Below are 27,974 nucleotides of genomic sequence, written 5' to 3' on the forward strand. Positions count from 1 at the left end.
AATTACACAACTTTGTACAATGCACCAACTGCACAAACATATCTAGTAGCTATGAAAACTTATCTTTATTTTCTTCTCTCATCCTTCTGCTTTCAATCTTTTCTTCATCAACAAAAATTTCCATTATTAATTCAACTTGCTACTGGCCTTTAGTGTTCCTTCAGTGCTTGAGTAAATTATTTAATTTTATGCAAATTAATGGATGTGTTTTATCATGTCCCAGCAAGTACATGTGCTCTTTGGTGCTGACTGAAAGGGAGAACTAACTTTATGTGTCGAGAATAGAGAGTATGCACAATTGCAGTAGTTTTTCTCAACTTAATGGAATCATCTGCTTGAGAGGTTATTCCTGAATCTGTAAGGGTTAGCCTCTGGGGCACATAATGAAAATCCTAAAATACCAGTACCTTTCTAAAAAAATAGAAGTTTATATCTCTCACCCAAAAAAGTTCAGTTTGTCTGGATTTCAGCCTCCTTCTATCTTTCTGTTTCAACATCCCTTAGCTTTGGCACTTGTCCTTCTTGTGCAAGCTGTCGACTAGCGCTTCAGACATCACATTGAGTTCCAGGACAGCTGAATGGATGAAGAGTGAAAATAAGGTATGCCACTTCCCTTTAAGGAGCTCTCCCAACCTACTTCAATTTACAGTTTATCAGTCAGAATGATTTGTAGGATGCACCAAGCTGGGACAGAAGCTGAGAAATAGATTATTTCTGAATGCATTTGCCACACTGGGTAAATTCATTATTCTGTTACTAAATAGGTGGAGAACGCTAGAGAAGATAGCTGTCTTGCTTATCCCCATAAACCTAATAAAAATCCCTTGGCTTTATATGTAATCCAGAGAATGATAACTGTAAGAACTACATTTTAATCATTTTCAAGCAATCAGATTCTAGTTCAAAGGTACTAAAAAGAGCAAGCCAGATAATATAAGATTAGGGCAATAAAAAATTCCAAAGAGGACGTTGTGCCTATTTTATAAGGGGGTTATACTAAGGGTAGTTTCCTACCCAAATGACACTTTCCTCTTCCCTATTCCTTTTCCTTTATGTCATTTAAACGATATATATTCACTACCATACTCACTTTTCTTTAAAACTGGGTACCTTACCGAATTCATTATCTTTCCTAATATATACTTTTGCTTCTCTATTTTGTTATGTTTACTTTTGATAGGAAAAAGTGGATGCTTTGTGAAACTCATTTGTGATTAGAAGATTATAACTTATTAGTTTGAATCTTATAATAATCAGTATAAATATTAACTTCATCAACGAAATGTGACATGATAGTTGCTTGTGTAGTTTTTTAACTATTTTTGATGATTATTATGCTTAATTCATACAAAAGTTAAAATCTGAATATTTTAACAATTTAGAGTGATCAAAGAATTGGTTGCAATAGCACATTTCACTTTAATTCATATTGTACTGTGTGCACAGCCTGTGATAGCAATTAATACAGGTTATTCATTTTACTTAACTGTTGATTAATCTGCATTTTATATTTACTACTTTTGCTTCCCAAGTGAGACAGAGCTGTCCATGAAAATCAGGAAGTGGTTGAGAGACTCAGTCAAACTGTTTCCTGATATTCTCCAGTGAGAAGACAATGTAAGTCTCTAGGGAGGAGTGTGGCAGGATAGGGATTCAAAACACAGAGAGAACTGAAGTATGACGTATTCATATCCCACTGCTTTTTAGGAAGAATTATGTAATCCTTATGTAACTAGCACAGCCTCTCTTTCTCTCTTTCTGTGAGTGAGTGTGTGTGTGTGTGTGTGTGCGCGTGTAGCTGAGGGCATTGCTGGAAGAGATGTGGTGCACTCTCACGAGGCACACAGTCTTCCTGAGATCAGACACTGTTTCTGACTGCAACAAAGGCTTCTCAGCACAGTCTTAGGAGTGAAGATGGGGCAGATTTACATCCTCTGAATTTGGGAAGTTATAAGGAGCTGGTGCAGAGAAAATCAGGAAGTGGTTCATCGGAAGCAAAAATCATCTATTTTTTTCTCTCAAATGTTATGATTAAAGGTATGCAACATAGCTGATGCCTTAAGAAAAGAGGGCTGGGCCGGGCGCGGTGGCTCAAGCCTGTAATCCCAGCACTTTGGGAGGCCGAGACGGGCGGATCACGAGGTCAGGAGATCGAGACCATCCTGGCTAACATGGTGAAACCCCGTCTCTACTAAAAAATACAAAAAACTAGCCGGGCGACATGGCGGGCGCCTGTAGTCCCAGCTGCTTGGGAGGCTGAGGCAGGAGAATGGCGTAAACCCGGGAGGCGGAGCTTGCAGTGAGCTGAGACCCGGCCACTGCACTCCAGCCTGGGCGGCAGAGCGAGACTCCGTCTCAAAAAAAAAAAAAAAAGAAAAGAGGGCTGTGCAAGACAGTGAATTAAGGTATAAAAATGTACAGCCAATACCTAAAGAATTTGTCAGTTCAGGTCATTATTTAAATTAGTTATTTTTTCTTTCTCTGAAGTACAACTCAGCTTCTTAGTACTCCTGTCACAAAATTGCCATAAGTTGTTTTAAATTAATTATTTCATAGGACATTGACATAGCTCTTATTTTTGGGGAATGGACATACGATTATCTTGTACATGGTAATTCTGTCAAAAGATAAAACAGTTTCTAAGGGGTTAAGATATCACCCAGTTAAACATTAAGTCCTTGATGAAGTGACTATGGGGAAATAGTAGAAAACAATGGGTAGTCCTATCCATAATTTTTAATAACTAATTTACATAAATTATATGCACTTCTAAAGTGTTTAAAAGGATTATATCATAATTAAGGTTAACATTTATTGTATTTTGTATGCCAGAAAGTGCATTAAGTGTTTTGGATACAATATTTAATAGTGTATCACATGTTTTCTTTCTGCTGATAGGAAACAGAGAAACACTTCACCATGAAAACAGATGAACTAAGGGACTGAACCAGGTAAGGAACACTTCTAAATATGCAGAGCCAACCTGAAACGAGTGACTTGTGCTGGATTATTTCTAAAGTATAACTATATAGAGTGTGTTCATCTTAGATCTGGAGTCTGTGTAAGGTGGCATGAGGATAAGTCATTGACCTATCAAAATTAACTTACCTCCTTCCTCTATCTTTTTCATAAATCCAACAATCACTGAAAGTTCATCTTCTTATTGAAACCTTCAGAAACTTTCCAGCGTTCAGTGCCAACTTAAGGTTTTGTAACATTAAATAAGAATCTATAAAGCGTAATTTATCAATGGGTGTGAAACTCCATCTTTTCAGATTATGTTACAGTGCCAATTTGAATGACTTGATTACTGACTCTTAATACAGATTATTGTATAGGTTGATGGTAACAGAATATTCCATGCAATGTCCTATGAGTTCATTAATATGAGGCTTTAAAGGGCAGAAATTTTGCATTTTAATAGCCATTTCTTACTTTTTATTCACGGTTTGCTTCTACAATGTTTGCATATGTATTTACTTATTTATTTAGAGATAGGGTCTCACTCTGTTGCCCAGGCTGGAGAGTGGGGGTGAGTTCTTGGCTCACTGCAACCTCTGCCTCCTGAGTTCAAACAATTCTCCCCCCCTCAGCCTCCTGAGTAGCTGGGACTATAGGCAATCGCCACCATGCCCGGCTAACTTTTGTGTTTTTTGGTAGAGACAGGGTTTCACTATGTTGGCCAGGCTGGTCTCGAACTCTGGACCTCAAGTGATCCACCTGCCTCAGTCTCCCAAAGTACTGAGATTACAGGGATCAGCCACTGTGCCTGGCCTGTTTGCATTCTTAAATCAAAACAATTCATCAAGAAAAACAGAAAGTGCTTCATCATTCTATCTTTACAAAGAAACGATAAATCAGAAATTTTAGGTCAAGAAAACGTATCAGATGAGAGACAGAAACAATATCCATGCCAAATTGTTCTACTACCTACCAATGTTTCTCCAGGCCCCTGACAGTTCTTCTTCCAAAGGTAGTGATGAAAATAAAACATTTTTGGTATGTTTACAAAGTTGACCTCTACTACATAGACCTCAGCGTGCCTAGACTAGGGTCAATAGGTAAGGAGTCCTAAAAAACAGTAGAAAGTGTAATTAAAAGTCAGATTTTACCTAGTTCAGTGCTATTTTGAGTGATAGGAAGGGAGAGGAGAATTTTGCTACATTTGTTTGTATTCTCCCTTTCAGTGAGTCCCATACATTTATTTTTATACGATTTGGTATTTATTCCTAGATAGAATACCATGCATTGTCAGTTTCCTTGGAAGTACTCATAGACATTCACTATGTCTGATATCGTATACTTTTTAGTTGTTATTACTGAACTTTGTTGGATTTTAAACTGTACTTATCATTGGATGCATGCTTTCATTCATCCTGTGAGTCTTAAAAGTATCAAGCGATTTGCAGAGTGCATTAGCCTTTGTGGTCAGTCCTCACTGTGTCCGGCCCACTACTAGGTGCCTCCTGTTCCCCAACACCCACTAACTAACCCTCATCCCCAACACAGACATTTGCATTTGTTGTACACCATCTAAATGGGACAAGGGTTTTTTTGAAAGGAAATCTTCATCTTATCACCAGTTAAGAAACAATCAGACATTCTTCTTTCCTGACTGGATTTTCCTTTTTGTCCTTCCATCAGTGCCACTGAAAAAACTATAGTCACTTTGGAAGTAGGGAAATACAATGAGTAAGATATATAGCTGCACATTTAACTGACAAGTGAGATGACAAACTTTCCACATACAGAGCTTTCTATGAAGCTGTATTAAATATTATTGAATAATTAATCAATTTAAGGAACTCTTTTGTGTTCACACACACACAGAAAGATAGGTAGGCTATTGTCTCAGTTTTCTTTGGCTCAGCCTGAAGTGAATTGTGTTGCTTCATGAGAAATATAAATATTAAAATTAACTGCAATGCAAGGACAATGTTTATACAGGCTTTACTATGTGTGTGAATGCATTATAATAGACTACTCAATATGCAGGCAATTCTTCCAATAGCCATATGCCTTGAGGGTCCATGCAATCATGCAGAGTTGCTACTTCACATTTAATAGTGTTTTGATCAATCCACTTGTTCTTCATCTTTAACTTTTTAGTTAAAAGTTGCTTAGGTGAATAGTACTCAATTTAATAGGTTTAAATGATCTCTAATATACACCTATTTTTCCCTAAGACATAGCATTCAGGTGGCATGTTTATGTATGTATGTATGTGTGTTTGTATTTCTTGCATTTCTTCTCTCCATGATGGCAGATGAATAGACAAAGATATAAAACAGAGATGAAGACGATAAATAGAAGGAACGATTAGGAAGTGTGTTGTAAAATTCCCAATAGGTAAAATAGAGGAAGATAAACGTATTGTGACAGTACATATATGTATATGTACTGGTATACCTGGTACTTATTGAGCACCTAATTACTTTCCTAAGTGATTGTGGGAATTAACTTAATCATCACAGCAACCTCATGAGGAATCCAAACTGCAGTACACCAACGACAAGGAATATTTTGTCAAGAGTAGATAATTATTAGATTGAGAGAAAAATAACTGTAACATTTGAGATTCTTGAGGGAGACCAGATTTAATTTCAGAAAATAGAATATGTACCTATGGGCAGAATATATAGGCAGCCATAGTAAAACTTAGCATTAAAAATTTTTTTTTCATTACATGAGATCTTAATTGTTAAGGATGCTAGGTATAATGGCAAGCAAAAATAAATAAATGAAATCCCAGATGCAGTACCTGTGTCTGCGGCTATTGTCAGGAAGAAATTAGCAAGTAATTGTCACCAGAGTGGTAAAAGTGCTATCACAGCTGTTACAGGGTGGTGACAACACAGCGGGGTTGGAAGGGGGGTCATGTAACTGACTACTATGGGGACGAAGGCGAAGGGGAATCGGAAAGAGTTTCCAGAAAGAAGACAAAACTATGCTGGAACTTGAATATTGATAGGCAGTTTACTAGGTGGACAATTAGTGAAGCAAGTGTCCAGCCCCCATGGGAAAATGAGCACAAAGAAAAAAAAGTATGTGTAAGCAAGGCATATACTCAATACGCAAGTAATTTGATATAACTGTAACATGAGGCCCATTTGGGTAAGGGATGAAATAAAAGTTTCTATCAATTGTCAGTGGCCCAGCCCATAGATTTTCTCAAATCTTGTTAAGCACTTTGAATTTTCACTTGCAGGCGATGGTAATTTTTATTTAGCAAAGAACAGTCTGATAGAGAAAGAGTGGTAGACGAGAAATATTAAAAGTAAAAACATTAGTTGCTATGACAAAAATTATCTAAACAGTACAATATAGACAGGATTTGAATGGCTGTGATGCACCATTCACATGGCTGTCCCTTCTTGTCTTTCACATCTTAGCTCACACTTCTCATTCTCAAGAATCCTCTCTGACCACCTAATCTAAATTGGTTGGCCATCAGGACATGCCTTCATTTTAATTCTCTGTATCATAGCAATTATTTATTTATTGAATAATTAATTTGTTTTACTGTACTAAAGTATAATTTCCATTTGGGGAGAAATGCTTTTTGTTTATTGCTGAATCCCAAGATCGACAACAGTAATTGCAAAATACTCTGGCTCAATACTTGTTGAATGAACGAATGAAGAAAGCAAGTCAGCGTCAAGATAAATGGATATGTACAAGAGACCCTTTATTTGGTAGTATTTGACAACTGATTAAAGGAAGGGATGAAGGGAGAATTAAGCTAAAATTAACATTTTAAAATTTTATGCTTGGTGATTATATTTTGGACAAATCAACTGAGATAGTGAACACAGAATAGGATTTGGTTTGAAAAGGTATGGGGATGAGTGTAATTTTTGAATTTTATAATGCAGGTAAGAAATTCATTTCTCTGATTTACTAAAATTCCTAAAAATAATAATGACTTATTTCCCTCATCCAAAGGAATCTTTTTAGTGACTTTGGTGTTTCTCTTTCCCAGGTCATGAGTCTTAACTGTTCCATGTGGCAGGACAACAGCATGTCTGTCAAACACTTTGCATTTGCCAAATTCTCTGAGGTCACTGAACAGTGTTTCCTTCTATTTACCCTCATCCTACTCATGTTCTTAGCATCACTGACAGGCAATGCTCTCATAGCCCTTGCTATCTGGACCAACCCAGTCCTCCACACCCCCATGTACTTTTTCCTGGCCAACTTGTCTTTCCTGGAGATTGGCTACACTTGCTCAGTCATACCCAAGATGCTGCAGAGCCTGGTGAGCGAGGCCCGAGGAATCTCTCGGGAGGGTTGTGCCACACAGATGTTTTTCTTTACATTGTTTGCTATCAGTGAATGCTGCCTTTTGGCAGCCATGGCGTTTGACCGCTACATGGCCATATGCTCCCCACTGCACTATGCAACACGAATGAATCGTGGAGTGTGTGCCCACTTGGCAATAGTTTCTTGGGGAGTAGGATGCATGGTGGGCCTGGGCCAGACAAACTGTATTTTCTCCTTGGACTTCTGTGGTCCCTGTGAAATAGACCACTTCTTCTGTGACCTCCCACCTATCCTGGCACTCGCCTGTGGGGACACATCTTATAATGAAGCTGCAGTCTTTGTCGTGGCAATCCTTTGCATTTCCAGCCCATTTTTACTGATCATTGCTTCCTATGGCAGAATTCTAGCTGCAGTGCTGGTCATGCCCTCACCTGAAGGCCGCCGGAAAGCTCTTTCCACCTGTTCTTCCCACCTGCTTGTAGTAACACTCTTCTACGGCTCAGGATCTGTCACCTACTTGAGGCCCAAGGCTAGCCATTCACCAGGAACAGATAAACTCCTAGCTCTCTTCTACACAGTGGTGACATCCATGCTCAACCCCATCATCTACAGTTTACGGAACAAGGAAGTTAAGGCAGCTCTCCAGAGAACCGTGGGCAAGAAAAAAATTTTGACCCATAGTTAGGTACCAGAGGGCTTTGAAAATTTGCTTCTTGGAAAAGATGTACAAACATCCTAAAAGTTAACAAACAAACAAAAAGCTGTGTACTCTTCCACATGTCTTGTAAGGAGCTTCTTTAGTTACAGTGATGGTAATTTTTGAGTCATCTCTGTACTTAGAGTATAAAATTACCAGTTTACACCTGAGAAGCCAGGCAAATTCTTACTCTACACTCTTAGGCATTTTCTAGCCCCTGAGGGGCCTATCTGACTTTTGCTTTGGTCACAAAGGGGTGTGTTTTTAAAGGTGCCTGTCCCCTATGATTCTTAATTACCTAATAATTCTAGAAAGTTTATTATTTCCTTCCATAAAAATGTCTTAAAATTCAACTTTAATTATTGGTACATAGAGTCAAATAATTATTTTTTGTGATTTGCATGTAACTATAAAATATGTAAACCTTAAAAAAAAAGCACCCTCTTAAGTTTCAGAAGCATTTGTTACAGAATATTAAAAGAAAAATATGGGCAATTTTTATTGAGAGTTCTCACGGTAAAATGTTTTTAAAAAGAGAAATAGTATTAAAATGCAAAGATGGAGAAAGAAAATGGAACTAAAATTAATATAAACTTTTTAAAATGTAATTTAAAAATGTATATATGTGCAGATGGATCCTGATGCAATAGATTTGGAGATCATCCAAAAACTTGCTCTTCAGAGGACTGAACATGGTTATAGCACAATTCTGTAGCTCTAGGCACCTACAGAAGCATTGCCTTGGATTTAAACGTCTAGTTCTCAGAGAGGGGCTCTGTTAACATTTGATCTATGAGGAATTAATAACTACTCATGTAATAGTTGTAATAGAAGAAACAGTGGAGAATTGTGATACTTCCATGATCTTGCTTAAGATTATCTGCCAAATAGAGAGATGTAATCTTCTCTCAGAATGTGGTATTTCTACTATTGAGGAATAATGGTGATGCTCACTAATGACCAAGGTGTATGTTTTGCTGGATATCCCAATTTTATGAAAACCTGACTTCTTAATGTAAACGTAAAACTGTGGTTTTTATTTATACTGCGTGTATAATAATTGACAATATAAATAATCTGAACAGGCAAGAATAACTGACTAGTTAACACAGACTACAATTAAAAACAGAAATTATATTTAGTTATTAATTTATAAGTATGTTTATAAGTTTAGAAAGAAATGTAAATGTGATATATTAAGTAATGGAGCATGTTTTAATAGTTGTATAGTATGACCTCTTGTTTTTGCAAGAACTTTATATATAAATTTGAGTGGATCCAAATGATATGTCAACAGTAGTTTCTTTAGGCAGTTATATTACTGGTGAATTTTTTTCTTCTCTCTGTTTCTGAAATATCTTCAATAAATATGTATGTCATGTGAATAAAGATGTAAAATATTAAATTGTTGACTTCTTTTTAAAAGCCTTTTTCTTTTTTTTGTTTTTATTTTTTTATTTATATATTCCTTCCCTTTTCTTACAAATTGTTGAGGTTTTTCTTAAAACAAATGTAATACATGCTTTTCAGGACAATTTATAAAATATACAAAAATCTAAAAATTAAAATCTAATTGAGTTATATTCTTGCAACCCAGCAATAATCAATGTAAATATTTGAGTTAATTTATTGTAGCCTGGATATTTTAGTGGAAAGTGCTGTATTCACTCGCCCCTCTCATTCCTCTTCGTGAGTGCCATAGACTGCAGCTGCTTTTAATTGGCCATTTTGGCCCCTCCCCTATCTTAATATATTTTCTAAAATATGTTCTGAAAATTTTTGTGTTTATTTGTAGAATTGGGCCATTTACATTTTTTATAACTGCTACATTGGGATTTGTAGATACCATTCTTCTATGCATTTTCTATTTGTCCAATCTATGTTTATGTTTCATTCTACTGCATTTCTTTACATTTAATCAAATATCGTTTTATTATTACACTTTCCTCACCATTTAGGTCATTTGCAATACATTATTTTACCATTATTTTACTTGTTATGTTAGAAATTACAAGACACATCTTTGATCTATGTAGGTTAATTTAAGTTAGTGTTTTTGGCAATTTGTTTTCTCTATAAACCAATTTTGAATAATTTCTACTCTGTTATTAAGTGAAAAAAGCAAAGTATAAAAAGTATCTATCAACAGTGGACTACCATTCAAGTAAGAAAAACAGTGATGAAATATGCATAGCTGCTTATTTGGGCAAAGAAAATAAACACAGGAAGGAAAAACTAGAAACTAAGAAGTGGTTTCATACAAGAGATGGGTGGGAAAGGTGTAAAACACAAATGGGATGTGAAGAGGTTAGCAGGGATGATGAAGCGGTGACACTTCTCTGAGTATATGTTTCTGTATAACTCTGACTTTAGAACCACAGTCATGTTTCAAATGTTCTCCAAATAAATAACTAACGAAAACCAATCAGGATATGACTGAAGCCCAAAAATGATATAAGCTAATAAAATTTTAAAAGTATGTAAAATAAATAGCATAACCATATTTAAAAGGGGACATAAAAGAGCTAACCTAGATAATTTTGGAAAAAAATATTTTAGTAAATACATATGGCTAAAGACAAAAGAACTCTACACAAATACTGTACTGTAGTTAATATCTATTTCTCAAGGTTAGCTATTCTGAAAGTACTTTGTGTGTTTACTAAGTCTCAAAATAAATGATATACTGCAGAAGATGAGAGCAAATTTTCTCATTTTGGGGGAAAAGATTACAAATAAAGAATGAGAGAATGGTTGAATGAACCTTGTGATGTTGAATTATAATTGACAGTATTGGTAAGATCTCATGGTTTTATATATATTATATGTACATATATATGTAAACATACATCATTATATCACATCTATCTATTCATCTGTTGTGTGAGAGAGAAAAAAATGCACATAAATGTGTGTGTATATATGGGTTAGTGTATACATATTTTATATATACATAATTTCCTACCTCTCTGTGTTGAGGGAACCTGGAAGCAATGACAGCCCAGTAACAAAGAATACACCTAATGCCCAGATAATGGTTTCTAAATATCATTCTCCAATTAAAGAAACCAGGGCTCACTGGAGAAGTGTTAGATTCCAGGAATGAAGCAAAAAATATATAAAATAAGCCTGAAAAATCTGTGGTGCCAGAAAGTAAGGAAGTATTTCAGAAAGGATGGGGCATATTCAAAGGACACAGGAAACAACATGAAAAAATTCCCAATAATTGGAATTTGTGTTTTGTGTTTAACACAATTTGCAGCCAAACAAATAATGATAGTTTATAATTTAAAGAAAAAATTAAGTCACATGTTAAACAGATGTATCTCTATTTTCCAAAAAACTATATGAAAATTAAATTTTACCATAATGTAATACATCATAATATATGAATTAGCCATAGATAGAACTAAGAAAATTCATTACCCTCATCCAGGTTATTATATTTGAAAATGTATTCATTTCCATTTAATAGTAATAAATATTCAGTATACAGAATCTGAAAGTAATGTAAAATGGGACAAAAATCAGTAGTTACATTCCATAGGTATAAGTAATTTATATTTTTCCTCTCAGAGTAATAAATAGATTATCTCTTTTCCCTCTTTCCCTCTCTTCCTCCTTCTCTCTCAGACTTCAGAAAATGAGACAATATATAATCCATTTTACATTTTATATTCTTTTTACTGAATACAAATGTTTGGTGTGTACTACTTTTCTTTTAACTTTTATTGAACTTATTAAAATTGTGGTCCTTAACGATAACCATAATGCCAAAGGTCACCTTATTTTGATTCAGTATGCATTACTATTACATGGTTACATTGTAGTTTCAGGATCCAAAGCCAGGAAATCCTAGAGCCCAATCTTGGAACATGTGCTTACTCTTTTTGGAACAAGAGACAACTCAGCTATCTCAGCTTCAGTTTCTCCATCTGTAAAACGGAGACAATCATTTTCTCAGAGGTTTGAAATAGAATTAGGTGAGATGACAAGAGTAAACCATTTAGTATAATTACTGACCTAATTCAAGGAAGATGAGGATGTTAAGGATGACAGCTATTGATCTGCTAAGGTTTTTTTGTCATCTATTTCGTGGATTTATTTTTTCTCAAAAGAACCTTTATCATTGTATTTTACCTTTTTAAAAATTTTATCTCAAACATTTAAACCTTTAAATTTGTCATTTTCTGTTTTCTTTAAAGTACATTTCCAAACGAAATAGTGTTTAGTAAAATACTTTTTCTAAAATTATATTTTTAAAGGATTGATTTAGGGAGAAATGACAATGGGAATTACACGCTATTTGTGCATTTTGCCTACTTTTAGCTCATGAAGCAATTTTTAAAATAAATGAACCATATGAAGATGAATTAAATAGATTTTTTGTTATTCAATAAGAAGAATCAATATTATACAAATACAATATTACTTAAAATACTCTAGCTTTAAAACTGTTATGATTTTATGGTATGGACATTTCACTTTTACTCCCATTTTCTGTGCTGTTATGCAAACTCACACTGTCTTTTTCCTAAAATATGCAGAATATGCTGGCATTTTTATTCCAGATGAAGTAGAGAATTATGTCAATTATGCAAAATTATACTGATATGTTGAATTGTCATTTAAGAACAAACTATTTACTCAAGCTTTTCAATACTTAGAGCCTCAAAGTTATTCTCATAGACAATATACACATTTCTTACACATATTCCAAGGTATTTATCTTTTAATGCTATTGTAAATGACATTTCTCATTTTCAACATGAAGTTTAAGGACCTCAGGGATGGAAATATTAGTTAATCACAGATTACATTTGTGTTGCATATTGGCATAATAGTCATTGCAAGGATGTTTTATGTTGTGGTACCATGTTTTGTATGAATACTTCTCCTTTATTCTTCATCCAGCTTTCATCCTCCTTTCCTCTGTAGTTTCCCAGCACAAATTTAAAGATGCATGGCCTTGGATACGAATTCATACTTGAGAACATATGTAGATGTACCTTTATATATGTACACACACATACACAGGCACAAACAAACAACATGTGGTCTTGATCTCATTTTGTGTGCTATTTTTGTATTTATAACTGTATTTAAAATTAAAGTATACATGGCATATTCATTTATTGAGTCTGACTACATCATAGTATGTCAGTTAATGCATTCACCAACTTCAATTTATCCATTATTGTGCAAATGAACACCTGCAACACTGCAAAAATGTCTGTGCTGAACATTGTTATTCAAAGTTATCTTTATGAATCTATCCTTCAGTTTTTTGAGGACATATGCAACAGGGACCATGCATACTAAATCTTCACCGATTTTCAGAATAATTGAATCATTTTACTCTCCAGCCAGAGTTCTCATTTTCCCACATAATTACCAACTTTTGCCATATTATTTTCTGAAATATGCCGATATAAAGAGTATTTTTCTAAATTATAGTTAAAATTAGCATCTTTTTATTTATGTGTTAGTGGATTGATAGCCTTTCACCAATGTTTCTGTCAAATTTCCTATATTTCAAATATTAATTTTCAGGACATCCCTGTCTAAAAGACATTAATTCTATGTAGGTTTTAAATCTTTTCCTTGTCTTCTCCTAGCCTGTTGTTACTCATCTCTTAATTTGTCGGTAGGATTATTCACAGAAAAAAAAAAAAAAAAAACATTGGTTTTATGTTTTATGTAGTTAATTGTATTGATTTTTAAAATTTTTATTTTGTATTTTTCATATCTTGATCAACAAAAACCTTTATGTCATTACAAGTACACAAAATAATTTGCTACTTTCCTCCTGTTGGCTTTACATTTGTGCCCTTCAGATTCAGTTCTTAACTTACACAGACTAAGAGGTGGGTAATACAACTTTTTTTTCTATATAATTGGCTAATATTCCTAAACATATGTCCTAAAAGCAATGATTGGTTCCTGATTTGTGTTGACCTCTTCACATACCAATTCTCTAAGTCTGTTTTGGATTTTCAAGTTTATTTCACAAGTCATTAGACTTTTCCAACTGTAGTGTCACTACTATGTTTTTATTATTATATGGCTTCACAACAATATCTAGTAGACAATGTATTAATATCTGGTAGACAAGTCCATTCTTTTTTCCTTTCACATTGATTTAGCTACACATGAATATTATTTTTCCACATAAGTGTTCATAACAGCTTGCTGAGCTGTTCAATCATCCTATGAAAATTTTTATTGAAATTGCATTGTAATTATTTTGTAGGGAATTCACATCTTGAAAACAGCTAGATTAACTCTTAACGAAAAAGTATGTGAGCATATGGTTATAGCAGATGTCTAATCAACTTTTTGAATTTTAAAATGTTCTTTTTGAGTATCTGCTTTATATGTTGCCCCAGTTTCCAGATACTTTAAATTATTTTTTTCTTATTTATTTATTTATTTATTTTTATTATACTTTAAGTTCTAGGGCACATGTGCACAACGTGCAGGTTTTTTATATATGTATACATGTGCCATGTTGGTGTGCTGCACCCATTAACTCGTCATTTACATTAGGTATATCTCCTAATGCTATCCCTCACCCCTACCCCCTCCCCACAATAGGACCTGGTGTGTGATGCTGCCCTTCCTGTGTCCAAGAGATCTCATTGTTCAATTCCCACCTATGAGTGAGAACATGCAGTATTTGGTTTTCTGTTCTTGCGATAGTTTGCTGAGAATGATGGTTTCCAGCTGCATCCATGTCCCTACAAAGGACAAGAACTCATCTTTTTTATGGCTGCATAGTATTCTATGGTGTATATGTGCCACATTTTCTTAATCCAGTCTGTCACTGATAGACATTTGGGTTGATTCCAAGTCTTTGCTATTGTGAATAGGGCCACAATAAACATATGTGTGCATGTGTCCTTATAGTAGCATGACTTATAATCCTTTGGGTATATATCCAGTAATAGGATGGCTGGGTCAAATGGTATTTCTAGTTTTAGATCCTTGAGGAATCGCCACACTGTTTTCCACAATGGTTGAACTAAGTTTACAGTCCCACCAACAGTGTAAAAGTGTTCCTATTTCTCCACATCCTCTCCAGCACCTGTTGTTTACTGATTTTTTAATGATTGCCATTCTAACTGGTGTGAGATGGTATCTCATTGTGGTTTTGATTTGCATTTCTCTGATGGCCAGTGATGATGAGCATTTTTTCATTTGTCTGTTGGCTGTATGAATGTCTTCTTTTGAGAAGTGTCTGTTCATATCCTTTGCCTACTTTTTGATGGGGTTGTTTGTTTTTTTCTTGTAAATTTGTTTGAGTTCTTTGTAGGTTCTGGATATTAGCCCTTTGTCAGATGAGTAGATTGCAAAAATTTTCTCCCATTCTGTAGGTTACCTGTTCACTCTGATGGTAGTTTCTTTTGCTGTGCAGAAGCTCTTTAGTTTAATTAGATCCCATTTGTCAATTTTGGCTTTTGTTGCCATTGCTTTTGGTGTTTTAGACATGAAACACCTTGCCCATGCCTATGTCCTCAATGGTATTACCTAGGTTTCTTCTAGGGTTTTTATGGTTTTAGGTCTAACATTTAAGTCTGTAATCCATCTTGAATTAATTTTCATATAAGGAGTAAGGAAAGGATCCAGTTTCAGCTTTCTACTTATGGCTAGCCAATTTTCCCAGCACCATTGATTAAATAGGGAATCCTTTCCCCATTTCTTGTTTTTGTCAGGTTTATCAAAGATCAGACGGCTGCAGATGTGTGGTATTATTTCTGAGGACTCTGTTCTGTTCCATTGGTCTATATCTCTGTTTTGGTACCACTACCATGCTGTTTTGGTTACTGTAGCCTTGTAGTGTAGTTTGAAGTCAGGTAGCGTGATGCCTCCAGCTTTGTTCTTTTGGCTTAGGATTGTCTTGGCAATGCGGGCTCTTTTTTGGTTCCATATGAACTTTAAAGCAGTTTTTTCCAATTCTGTGAAGAAACTCATTGGTAGCTTAATGGAGATGGCATTGAATCTATAAATTACCTTGGGCACTATGGCCATTTTCACGATATTGATTCTTCCTATCCATGAGCATGATATGTTCTTCCATTTGTTTGTGTCCTCTTTTATTTCACTGAGCAGTGGTTTGTAGTTCTCCTTGAAGAGATCCTTTACATCCCTTGTAAATTGGATTCCTTGGTATTTTATTCTCTTTGAAGCTATTGTGAATGAGAGTTCATTCATGAGTTGGTTCTCTGTTTGTCTGTTACTGGTGTATAAGAATGTTTGTGATTTTTGCACATTGATTTTGTATCCTGAGACTTTGCTGCAGTTGCTTATCAGTTTAAGGAAATTTTGGGCTGAGATGATGGGGTTTTCTAAATATACAATCATGTCATCTGCAAACAGGGACAATGTGACTTCCTCTTTTCCTAACTGAATACCCTTTATTTCTTTCTCTTGCCTGATTGCCCTAGCCAGAACTTCCAACACTATGTTGAATAGGAGTGGTGAGAGAGGGCATCCCTGTCTTGTGCCAGTTTTCAAAGGGAATGCTTCCAGTTTTTGCCCATTCAGTATGATATTGGTATTGGCTGTGGGTTTGTCATAAATAGCTCTTATTATTTTGAGATACGTTCCATCAATACCGAATTTATTGAGAGTTTTTAGCATAAAGGGCTGTTGAATTTTGTCGAAGGCCTTTTCTGCATCTATTGAGATAACCATGTGGTTTTTGTCTTTGGTTCTGTTTATATGCTGGATTACGTTTATTGATTTGCAAATGTTGAACCAGCCTTGCATCCCAAGGATGAAGCCCACTTGATCATGTTGGATAAGCTTTTTGATGTGCTGCTGGATTCAGTTTGCCAGTATTTTATTGAGGATTTTTGCATCGATGTTCATCAGGGATATTGGTCTAAAATTCTCTTTATTTGTTGTGTCTCTGCCAGGCTTTGGTATCAGGATGATGTTGGCCTCATAAAATGAGTTAGGGAGGATTCCCTCTTTCTCTATTGATTGGAATAGTTTCAGAAGGAATGGTACCAGCTCCTTCTTGTACCTCTGGTAGAATTCGGCTGTGAATCCGTCTGGTTCTGGACTTTTTTTGGTTGGTAGGCTATTAATTATTGCCTCAATTTCAGAGCCTGCTATTGGTCTATTCAGGGATTCAACTTCTTCCTGGTTTAGTCTTGGGAGAGTGTAAGTGTCCAGGAAATTATCCATTTCTTCTAGGCTTTCTAGTTTATTTGCACTACTGCAGATATATCTTTTCTTCTATTATATTTTCCAACTGGTTACAGGATGTTTACAAAAATGGAAATCCCATTACCACAAGTGGAAGCATTTTATATGAAATTCAAGAATAAATTAAAAGAATGATATGCCATAGCCAAGTGGAATTTGTTTGAGAAATTCTTCAAGAGTGTTTCAATAGATTACTGTTCCAAATAATGAGTAAATAACACTGATTAAAATTCAAAATATCTTACCAATTTTTAAAAATGCTTGGTGACATGTGACATTGTAGGGAACAGTAGGAAAATTATTTAATGAGACAAAAATGTTTACTCAAAACTAAATCTACTATCATGTTAATTAGAGAAATACTAGAGAAATCTCATTAATATCAGGAAAAAGTCAAGATTGTCAGCATTTATCACAATTATTTACTCTTTTTAAAAAGATTTACTACCTAGTATAATTTTGGAACAGTAACTGGATAAGAATTCTGAGACATGGGCATACATACATTTTAAAAGTCATGTGAAATTAAAACAGAACAACAGTAATAAATGCACTATAAAATTTTCATTAATCAGTACAATCAGTGGATATATTTCTGGGAAACGTATCACTAGAAGAGTCATAAACTTTGCAATAAAAATGCAATTGTCTGAAATAATTTAAAATGTCATAAATCTGGTAGTTAAAATCAATGACAAAATAATACATTATTTAATGGATCAAATTATGACCCACTAAAATAATGATGATATTAGATTACTGACTCAATGATTTAACTAATATATTAAATATTTAAAGGATTAAATATATAAATATTTCACTGCAAACTGTGAATCTTACTTGAAGAATGGGGAGAAAATGTAAATTCTTGCATAAACTTGGGATTTGGAATTTTTTATAAATCAAATTAAAAGTCATGATGATATGCTATTTTTTACCTAACAGATTATAAGACAAAAATAATCATTGAATTGGAATTGGCAGTGGGGAGGTGGGGAGGCTCTCTTGCACAAGTGTTAAGAGACATAGATGGATGTTTTAAAATTCTTTTAGATATGACAATGCCGTATTTTTGCCTCATATATTATTTCTAAGTAAACATCATAGTATGTGTGCATATTTAATTATAAATCATATATTTAATTATAAAAATATTTTATCACAGCAGTTCTTAATATAAAGTAAAATTATAACAAATTTAGTAACCAATAATGTGGCATTTACTCAAGTAATTTGGGACATCCTTGTAATGGAGCATTATTCAGCCACTGACATTATACATAATGGTAACTGATGTTGAAAAATATTTGTGGCCGGGCGCGGTGGCTCAAGCCTGTAATCCCAGCACTTTGGGAGGCCGAGACGGGTGGATCGCGAGGTCAGGAGATCGAGACCAACCTAGCTAATACGGCGAAACCCCGTCTCTACTAAAAAATACAAAAAACTAGCCGGGCGAGGTGGCAGGCGCCTGTAGTCCCAGCTACTTGGGAGGCTGAGGCAGGAGAATGGCGTAAACCCGGGAGGCGGAGCTTGCAGTGAGCTGAGATCCGGCCACTGCACTCCAACCTGGGCGACAGAGCCAGACTCCGTCTCAAAAAAAAAAAAAAAAAAAAAAGAAAAATATTTGTATTTGTTAAGGAAAATAACCGGTTATTAAAGAGAAACAAGTCTCATTTACCTGGTATGTAGCTAGCTTCTAATAGTAAAGACATTGGTTCTGTTTAAGTGATGAATTACATTTATTGATTTGTGTGTGTTGAACCAGCCTTGCATCCCAGGGATGCAGTCGATTTAATTACGGTGGATAAGCTTTTTGATGTGCTGCTGGATTCAGTTTGCCAGTATTTTATTGCGGATTTTCACATCGATGTTCATGAAGGACATTGGCCTGAAATTTTCTTTTTTGGTTGTGTCTCTGCCAGGTTTTGGTATCAGGATGATGCTGGCCTCACAAAATGAGTTACGGAGGATTCCCTGTTTTTCTATTGTTTGGAAAAGTTTCAGAAAGAATAGAACCATCTCCTCTTCCTACTTCTGGTAGAATTCGACTGTGAATCTGTCTGATCCTGGGCTTCTTTTTTGGTTGATAGGTTATTAATTACTGCCTGAATTACAGAACTTGTTATTGGTCTATTCAGGGATTAGACTTCTTCCTGGTTTAGTCTTGGGAGGGTGTATGTGTCCAGGAATTTATCAATTTCTTCTAGATTTTCTAGTCTATTTGTGTAGAGGTGTTTATAGTATCCTCTGATGGTAGTTTGCATTTCTATGAGATCAGTGGTGACACCCCCCTTATCATTTTTTGTTGTGTCTATTTGATTCTTCTCTCTTTTCTTCTTTATTAGTCTGATTAGTTGTCTATCTATTTTGTTAACCTTTTCAAAAAACCAGCTCCTGGATTCACTGATTTTTTGAAGGGTTTCTTGTGTCTCTATCTCCTTCATTTCTGCTCTGATCTTAGTTATTTCTTGTCTTCTGCTAGCTTTTGAATTTGTTTGATCTTTCTTCTCTAGTTCTTTTAATTGTGATGTCAGGTTGTTTATTTTAAAATCCTTCAATAAAATTCAACAACTCTTCTTGCTAAAAATCTCTCAATAAACTAGGTATTGACGGAACATATCTGAAAATAATAAGAACTATTTACGACAAACCCACAGCTAATATCATACTGAATGGGCAAAAGCTGGAAGCATTTCCTTTGAAAACCAGCACAAGACAAGAATGTGCTCTCTCACCACTCCTATTCAACATAGTATTGGAAGTTCTAGTCAGGGCAATCAGGCAAGAGAAAAAAATAAAGGTATTCAAATAGGAAGGCAGGAAGTCAAATTGTCTCTGCTTGCAGATGATATGACTGTATATTTAGAAAACCCCATCGTCTCAGACCCAAATCTCCTTAAGCTGATAAGCAACTTCTGCAAAGTCTTAGGATATAAAATCAATTTGCAAAAATCACAAGCATTCCTATACACCAATAACAGACAAACACAAAACCAAATCATGAGTGAACTCCCATTCATAATTGCTACAAAGAGAATAAAATACCTAGGAATACAACTTACAAGGAATGTGAAGGACCTCTTCAAGGAGAACTACAAACCACAGCTCAAGAAAATAAGAGAGGACATAAACAAATGAAAAAACACCCCATGCGCATGGATAGGAATAATCAATATGAAAATGGACATACTGCCCAAAGTAATTTATAGATTCAATGCTATTCCCATCAAGTTAGTGTTGACTGTCTTCACAGAATTTGAAATAAACTACTTTAAATTTCATATGAAACCAAAAAAGAGTCCGCATAGCCAAGACAATCATAAGCAAAAATAACAAAGCTGGAGGCATCGTGCTATCTGACTTTGAACTATACTATAAGGCTACAGTAACAAAAACAGCATGGTACTGATACAAAAACAGCATGGTACTGATACCAAAACAGATATATAGACCAATAGAACAGAACAGAGGCCTCAGAAATAATGCCACTCATCTACAGCCATTTGATCTTTGACAAACCTGACAAAAACAAGCAATGGGGAAAGGATTTCCTATTTAATAAATGGTGTTGAGAAAACTGGCTAGCCATATGCAGAAAACGGAAACTGGACCCCTTCCTTACACCTTATAAAAAATTAACTCAATATGGATTAAAGACTTAAACATAAGACCCAATATCACAAAAACTCTAGAAGATAACATAGACAATACCATTCATGACACAGGCATGTGCAAAGACGTCATGACTAAAACACCAAAAGCAACGTCAACAAAAGCCAAAATAGACAAATGGGATCTAATTAAACTAAGGAACTTCTGCACAACAAAAGAAACTGTTATCAGAGTGAACAGTTAACTTACAGAATGGAAGAAAATTTTTGCAATCTATCCATCTGACAAAGGGCTAATATCCAGCATCTACAAAGAACTTAAAAAAATTTACAAGAAAAAAACAACCCCATTAAAAAGTGGGTGAAGGATATGAACAGACACTTCTCAAAAGAAGGCATTTATGTGGTCAACAAACATATGAAATGAAGCTCATCATCATTGGTCATTAGAGAAATGCAAATCAAAACCACAATGAGATACCACCTCATGCCAGTTAGAATGGTGATCATTAAAAAGTCAAGAAACAAGAGAGGCTGGAGAGGATGTAGAGGAATAGGAGTGCTTTTACACACTGTTGGTGGGAATGTAAATTAGTTCAACCATTGTGGAAGACAGTGTGGTGATTCCTGAAGGATCTAGAACCAGAAATACCATTTGATCTAGAAATCCCATTACTGGATATATACCCAAAGGATTATAAATTATTCTATATGCACATGCACACGTATGTTTATTGCAGCACGATTTACAATAGCAAAGACTTGGAACCCAAATGTCCATCAATAATAGACTGCATAAAGAAAATGTGGCCCATATACACCATGGGATACTATGCTGCCATAAAAAAGAATGAGTTCATGTCCTTTGCAGGGACATGGATGAAGCTGGAAACCATCATTCTCAGTAAACTAACACAGGAACAGCAAACCGAACACTCCTTGTTCTCACTCATAAGTGGGAGTTGAACAATGAGAACACAGGGACACAGTGAGGGGAACATCATACATTGGGGCCTGTTAGGGGGTGGGGTGCGTTAGGAGAAACACCTAATGTAGATGACGGGTTGATGGGTGCACCAAACCTCCACGGCATGTGTGTACCTATGTAACAAACCTGCACGTTCTGCACATGTATCCCAGAACTTAAAATATAATGAAAAAAAATCATCTTGGCAACCATGAGATTTAGTCTTGCTTGAACTAATTTTCTTTCTTCTTAGACGACTCTCCAAATTTACATGCCCAAAGTTTGTATTTCGTTAGAAACATTTTCTTGGTTTCTTTTGTGGTGTCCTCATTTTCTAGTCCCTCTGGTTATTTTCCCCTGGACATGTTGGCAGCAGTAGAGGCTAATTATTTTGAATCTCAGAGGCTTAAACAGAAGTATGAGAGTGAGGTAGTAATGGCATGAATGCTCCCTGAAGAGCTTTCATCAATGGATGGCCATAAGTTTAAGTTGGTTTATTGAGGTAGACCCTTTGGTAGGTCAGAGAGAACTGGGTTGATGTTAAAGAGGGCTGAGAAGAAATTCAAACAACAAACTGGTCTGAGGATCATGTTTGGGCCCCAGGTCAGTCTTCCAGGACTCCTCATCTCCATTTCACATTCCAGATGAACTGATGGATTACAACCCAGCATCAGGTGAATGCTGAAGGGATTTGGGGAGGGAACATTAATCAAAGTTGTCATCGCTTCATGGAGTAGGCTAAAGGGAGCACTCAGGAGTAGAACTATAAAATAAAAATTTTTTTAAATGTAAAAGGTTTATTCTACAAGCCACGTACATTTTTGTTTGAGAGAACAATAAGCTTATGAAAAGTATACTGATGTAGGATTCAAAATATTGTATTATTCAAATATTTTCTTCTGAATTTACTAGATCTATAAGCTTGAGCAAGTCCTATAACCTCTTAGTGCCTGAGTTTCCTCTCTTCTATTATAAAATAAATCATTCTTACTTTAGAGGCATATTATAAGAAGAAAACGAACATACTGGTATGAAAGCAATTATATACTTAAAATTTTAAGTTTATGGATAGAAAATTTGATATGAACTATCTGGTGTTTGCCAATCTTTGTTAAATACTATTTTATTATGAAGAGACTGATGGAAAAATATGTGTTACCAATCATGTTATTTACCTTTGAAACTTTATATTTTCATTTAAATATTTTTAGGTGTACTTTTTTTAACCACGTTTCTGGATTGAAACTGCTATTTCCATTACAAAGATTGTAGATATTAAGATATTGATTTTTGAGAAAATTTAGCTCTGAAAGCCCTACCACTCAGATAAATCAAAGGTTGTTTAAATTCATTAGCTGGGCGTGGTGGTGCACATCTGTAATTCTAGCTGCTCTGGAGGCTGAGACAGGAGAATCGTTTGAACCTGGGAGGTGGAGGTTGCAGTGAGCTGAGATCACATCACTGCACTCCAGCCTGGGTGGCAGAACAAGACTCTGTCTCAAAAACAAAACCAAACCCCAAAACAAACAACAACAACAACAAAAGGTTGTTTAAATCTATGAAAATTTGGAACAAGGGAACCTGATAGATAGAGAGCATGGAATTAAACCTATAGCAAAAGTTCTTAAGAAGTATATAAAATAAGTCAAGTGGAATGAAAATCTAAATATTGTTTCAGTTTTGTTTATTAACATATTATATTAGAGCCATGCTTAGAAAGTCAATGAAGAGTGTATTAGGATGTAAACATTTAAAATAATGGGCTTCATGTGTTCTTAAACCATGTGGTCAGATACTTCTCTGCTCACACTTCGTTTTTTTGTGCACCCCATTTGCCAGAGATCTATAGATTCTTCTGTCTCCCAGGTCCAGTTTTTCACCCTCAAGGGGATCATCAGCATGTTTTTAACTTCTGATTTAGGCAAATTAAACTCTCCTATTTCCATTTGATTCTTATACAGTCAGAAAGGCAAATACTCCCTGCTGTCCTTTCTGGACATTTAAGCTGAATTACTGAATTTAGTCTTAGAGCTTTCATTTTTATTTTCTATTTTTCTTCCATTTCTTTTTGTATTTGTATATTTGACAGTTACTTATGTGACTTATTATGTATTAGACAAAAATTTACTATCTTTATATACTTCTTTTTTCTGTCTTATTTTTCGTTCCTTTCCATTTTTCTTCTCTCTTAACTCTATGAGTTTATCTACTGCTATTATTTCCTTATTACTCACTTTACCTCTATTTCCTACACATTTTCAATATTTAGGCACAAATGAAGTATATGGAACACCAGGGGAACAGGCTACATATACTTCTTTAATAACTTTACTGTTTTCATCGGGTAAAGTATATAATTAATTTTATTCATAATTTTCCAAACTTATCCCAGAAACTTAATAGCACTTAATAGAAACAAATAGCTGTGCCTACTGGAAGAGAAGCAGTATGAAAATATAAAGATTGTGAAAATGTTATTACTAATTTTTAAATGTAGGAAAAGAAACACAGCTTTCTTCAGATTTAGAACATTTTCTGAGTTCTAACTAAATGAGATTCTGAAAGAGATTCTAGTAAGAAAACAATCCAGACAGAATGAAGGTAGCATTCCAAAAGTGTCTTTTTAGGAATTTAATTGGACAAGGAATTACTTGAATACTGATTAAGAAGTATTCTTTTATAAGCAATCCTACAACGCAGAAGAAGTCTTCCTTTGACCATAATAGATAAGGCAAAATTGGATTCAGAAATATATATGTAAAGATAAAATTATTTCTCAGTATTGAATCAAAATTTATTTATATAATAATCTTCTAATCAACTGGCAGTGATATGTGTTCCATTTCTTTGGGGATACAATACAAAATGTAATCATATTTTTAAGGCTCTATTCCTAAAGACTCACTGTCCCAGGTGAGAAATGGGAGAAGAAAGGAATTGGATAGCACCAGTTTGAATGAAGAGTGGCATTATAGAGATACAAAATGGCAAGGTTTAAAAAAGGAGAAGTCCCAGAAGTTTCTAAAATCACTTCTATGTAATTTTACCATGTGAGTAGTCCTACTAACATTGCAGCTACTGCTTTTGTATTATATACAGTCTTGTATAGGTTTTTTTTTTAATTTACAAAGGAAATATATGTCTAATTGTCATTGAAGTACTATGGAGTTTATGTGCAAGTATTTTAATTCTCTTGATCTGGTTGAACAAACCAGGTCACAAGGGTATGAAGTGACATATTTAAAGTCCATTAGTTTTTAGTAAGTAAAATAAATGTATTTATTGGTTAATCAGTTATGTCAATTTGAGAATTAGCAATAAAACCCTAAAACTGCCAATAGGGCATATTTTGACTCTGCTTTGACCTCTTGGGCTCTGAATTAGTAAATGATGTATATGGGTTTGGTTGTGATGAAATATGAGTGAAACTGATTGAGGTCACAGGTGAAAAATAACGATATAAAAATGCTAATGTAATCTAGGAATAACATATCAGAGCACCAAAGGAAAAAGCTTCATGATTGCTGGTTTCAACTAAATTCAAACTGATTAACACATAGTAAATATCTATTATATTTAACATATACTCTTACTTCTAAAAGTCACATGCTGACTCTTTCAAAAGAGTATGTAATCGATACAGTCAAGAAAACATGTCAAGTACAAAAATGACAGAAAAAAAACTCTCTCTCTCCCATATATGGGTATATATCTATATATGAGTATATATGTATGAATATGTCATGAAAAAATTATCAAATCATAGATATATGTCGTATATATAAATGAGTATATCAGCAAGAAATTACAAATAAAATGTTCTGGATGACCAGTAAGAAAGGAGAGCAGGAAATACTTAAGGACATTTTTGCATTTGAGATGATCCTTACAGGATACAAAACAACCATGGCATTTCGCATCAGCCTAAATACAAGGGGTGAAGGGGAAGGTCACAAGTTTGGTTGCATCAGTGAATATGTCTGCACTGGTTCAAGTGCTTGTTATATGAGGCCTGAGTCCAAGGGTGCATTTTAATATAGTGTGTCAGAATATGGAGAGCCACTGAAGAATTTTGCACTGAAATGTACATGGCCACATTTGAACAATGGAAAGGCTGTTCTCCAAACCAGCTAGGTTGTTTTGAAGATGAGAGAACAATTGTAAGTAAGAATAATAGTTTGAAACTTAGAGATCATAGGACACTGAACTATTTTCTATATGTCTGCCTTAATGTTTTCAGATAGATACAGATTTAATGGATAGATTTGAGAGACAATGGTAAAGAAGAAATGAGTCCAGCTGACATCTTATGTGACATGTATACAATTATAATTCAAAGGGAATGATGACCTCTGCATACCAAAAGAATTGTTATTCTATAAGCAAATGAAGAAATTAGAAGTGTTAATGAATGGATACTAAAATCAGTTTTGAATTTAGTGATTCTTACGTTTAGCTGCGAAGCAAGTTTTTATCCCCATCATTTCTCACTGTCACTCACGTGGTCATTCACATGGTCTAAGTCCATAACTCAGGTGACACAATTTGAAAAATAGAGCTGGCCAACTAAGTACACGAACTCTACTAAGTCAGGATCACAAGAAGAATATGACATAGGGCAAATGAGAGGATCAGAAAAGTAAAAGAGGATCTGAGCTGATTTCACAGCAGTTACATTTTGTTTACTATCCTCTAATAAATATTTATTATTACAAATATCATTATAAACTGTGTATAAATGCATAAAAATACAACAATTGTAATATATCTGGGGATTCATAATTAGGTAAGTGTATAATAATCATTAATAGTCATTGAATTATTAGTAGAAGACAAGAACTGAGCTATGTTTGCAATGTACCCTCTATTCCTTAATTTGTACAGCGGTTCTATGAGATGGGTATGATTATGCTCATTGGAAAGATGAGAAAATTGAAGCACATGAAGATTAAATGACATATCCAAGGTCACACAGCTGATGAATGGAATGACTGGGATTTGGAGGAAATCCCAGTCTTTTATAAATGTCTTTTATAAAACAACTAGAGAAAAACATGACAAATTTACTAAAAGATAAGAGTCGGCCGGGCGCGGTGGCTCAAGCCTGTAATCCCAGCACTTTGGGAGGCCGAGACGGGCGGATCACGAGGTCAGGAGATCGAGACCATCCTGGCTAACACGGTGAAACCCCGTCTCTACTAAAAATACAAAAACTAGCCGGGCGAGGTGGCGGGCGCCTGTAGTCCAGCTACTCGGGAGGCTGAGGCAGGAGAATGGCGTAAACCCGGGAGGCGGAGCTTGCAGTCAGCTGAGATCCGGCCACTGCGCTCCAGCCTGGGCGACAGAGCGAGACTCCGTCTCAAAAAAAAAAAAAAAAAAAAAGAGTCAAACAGAAACAAGAAATTTGGGATTGTAGGGAATGGAAAAATTTGCAATTGGAGTTATTCTTTAGAAATTATATAATAAAGGAATTGTGTAATTTGGATGGGCAAAGAGCAGGGTAGAGGCAATTTAGGTGGAAAAAATAGTATCAGTAATTAGAAAATATGTGAATAAAGAAGGGAGAGAGAGGGAAAATGATTAAGTTTATATGTGCTGAGAATGATCCTGAGGGACTAGAAATTCATATATATCCTCAAATTTCAAGGATTTAAATATTTAAAACTCTTTCTGGTGATTTCTTCCAGAGATCAAAGTTTCATCAGATTTATCCAGATACTTTTAAAGTTGCATTTTCACAGCAAACAAATTTCTAAGGACTGATTTGTGTGTGTGTGTGTAACTTTGTTTGATTTTTCTGGCTTTTTTCTCCCTATTTTTAAATTTTCTGAGTAGGACTAGCATTAAAACTTGAAAGGGGTAAAACGAGTCCTGACACTCCATCCTTTTATCATGCAGACTTTATGAAATGCTGCAGTTCTTACGGTGTTTTCTGACCATGATCTGTATAAAGCGGATGAACATGCCGAGATGTCTTTGCTCTCCCTGGCTGCTGATCCTCCTGTAGTCTTCATGCTGGCCTTCGTTTGAACTGTTTGTGGGAAGCTCTGCCTTTTCCTTCTGTTTTAATCTACACTCTGTTGCCACCATTAAATATCCATGAATGTGAGTTGATGGTGGTACTAATAAAACTGTTTAGAAGAGAAAATATGAAAACTCAAATGAAGTGAGTAGCTAACCAGAAGACATATATTAAAGAAGCAAAATTCCCAACTATGTT

At 35.0% G+C, this 27,974-nt stretch overlaps 1 protein-coding gene and 1 long non-coding RNA gene across 3 annotated transcripts; both read left to right on the top strand.

The window, feature by feature from the left end:
* Positions 1-511: 511 nt before the first annotated feature.
* On the top strand, positions 512-27,892 carry LOC117086912. 2 transcript variants are annotated; one of them, XR_004438619.1, is made up of 5 exons: positions 512-600; positions 1,533-1,617; positions 2,899-2,951; positions 24,639-24,804; positions 27,653-27,892. It is a non-coding gene; the product is annotated as an uncharacterized LOC117086912 (long non-coding RNA). The 2 variants fall into 2 exon arrangements; XR_004438620.1 differs by lacking the exon at positions 24,639-24,804.
* LOC117086911 (olfactory receptor 10C1-like) lies at positions 6,986-8,081 on the top strand. The gene has a single exon (XM_033216542.1). The coding sequence runs from the start codon at positions 6,986-6,988 to the stop codon at positions 7,946-7,948; it is 963 nt and encodes a 320-aa protein (XP_033072433.1). The 3' UTR covers positions 7,949-8,081.
* Positions 27,893-27,974: the final 82 nt, after the last annotated feature.

Source organism: Trachypithecus francoisi, unplaced genomic scaffold (assembly GCF_009764315.1).
Source record: "Trachypithecus francoisi isolate TF-2019V2 unplaced genomic scaffold, Tfra_2.0 Lachesis_group10, whole genome shotgun sequence".
Taxonomy (NCBI): domain Eukaryota; kingdom Metazoa; phylum Chordata; class Mammalia; order Primates; family Cercopithecidae; genus Trachypithecus; species Trachypithecus francoisi.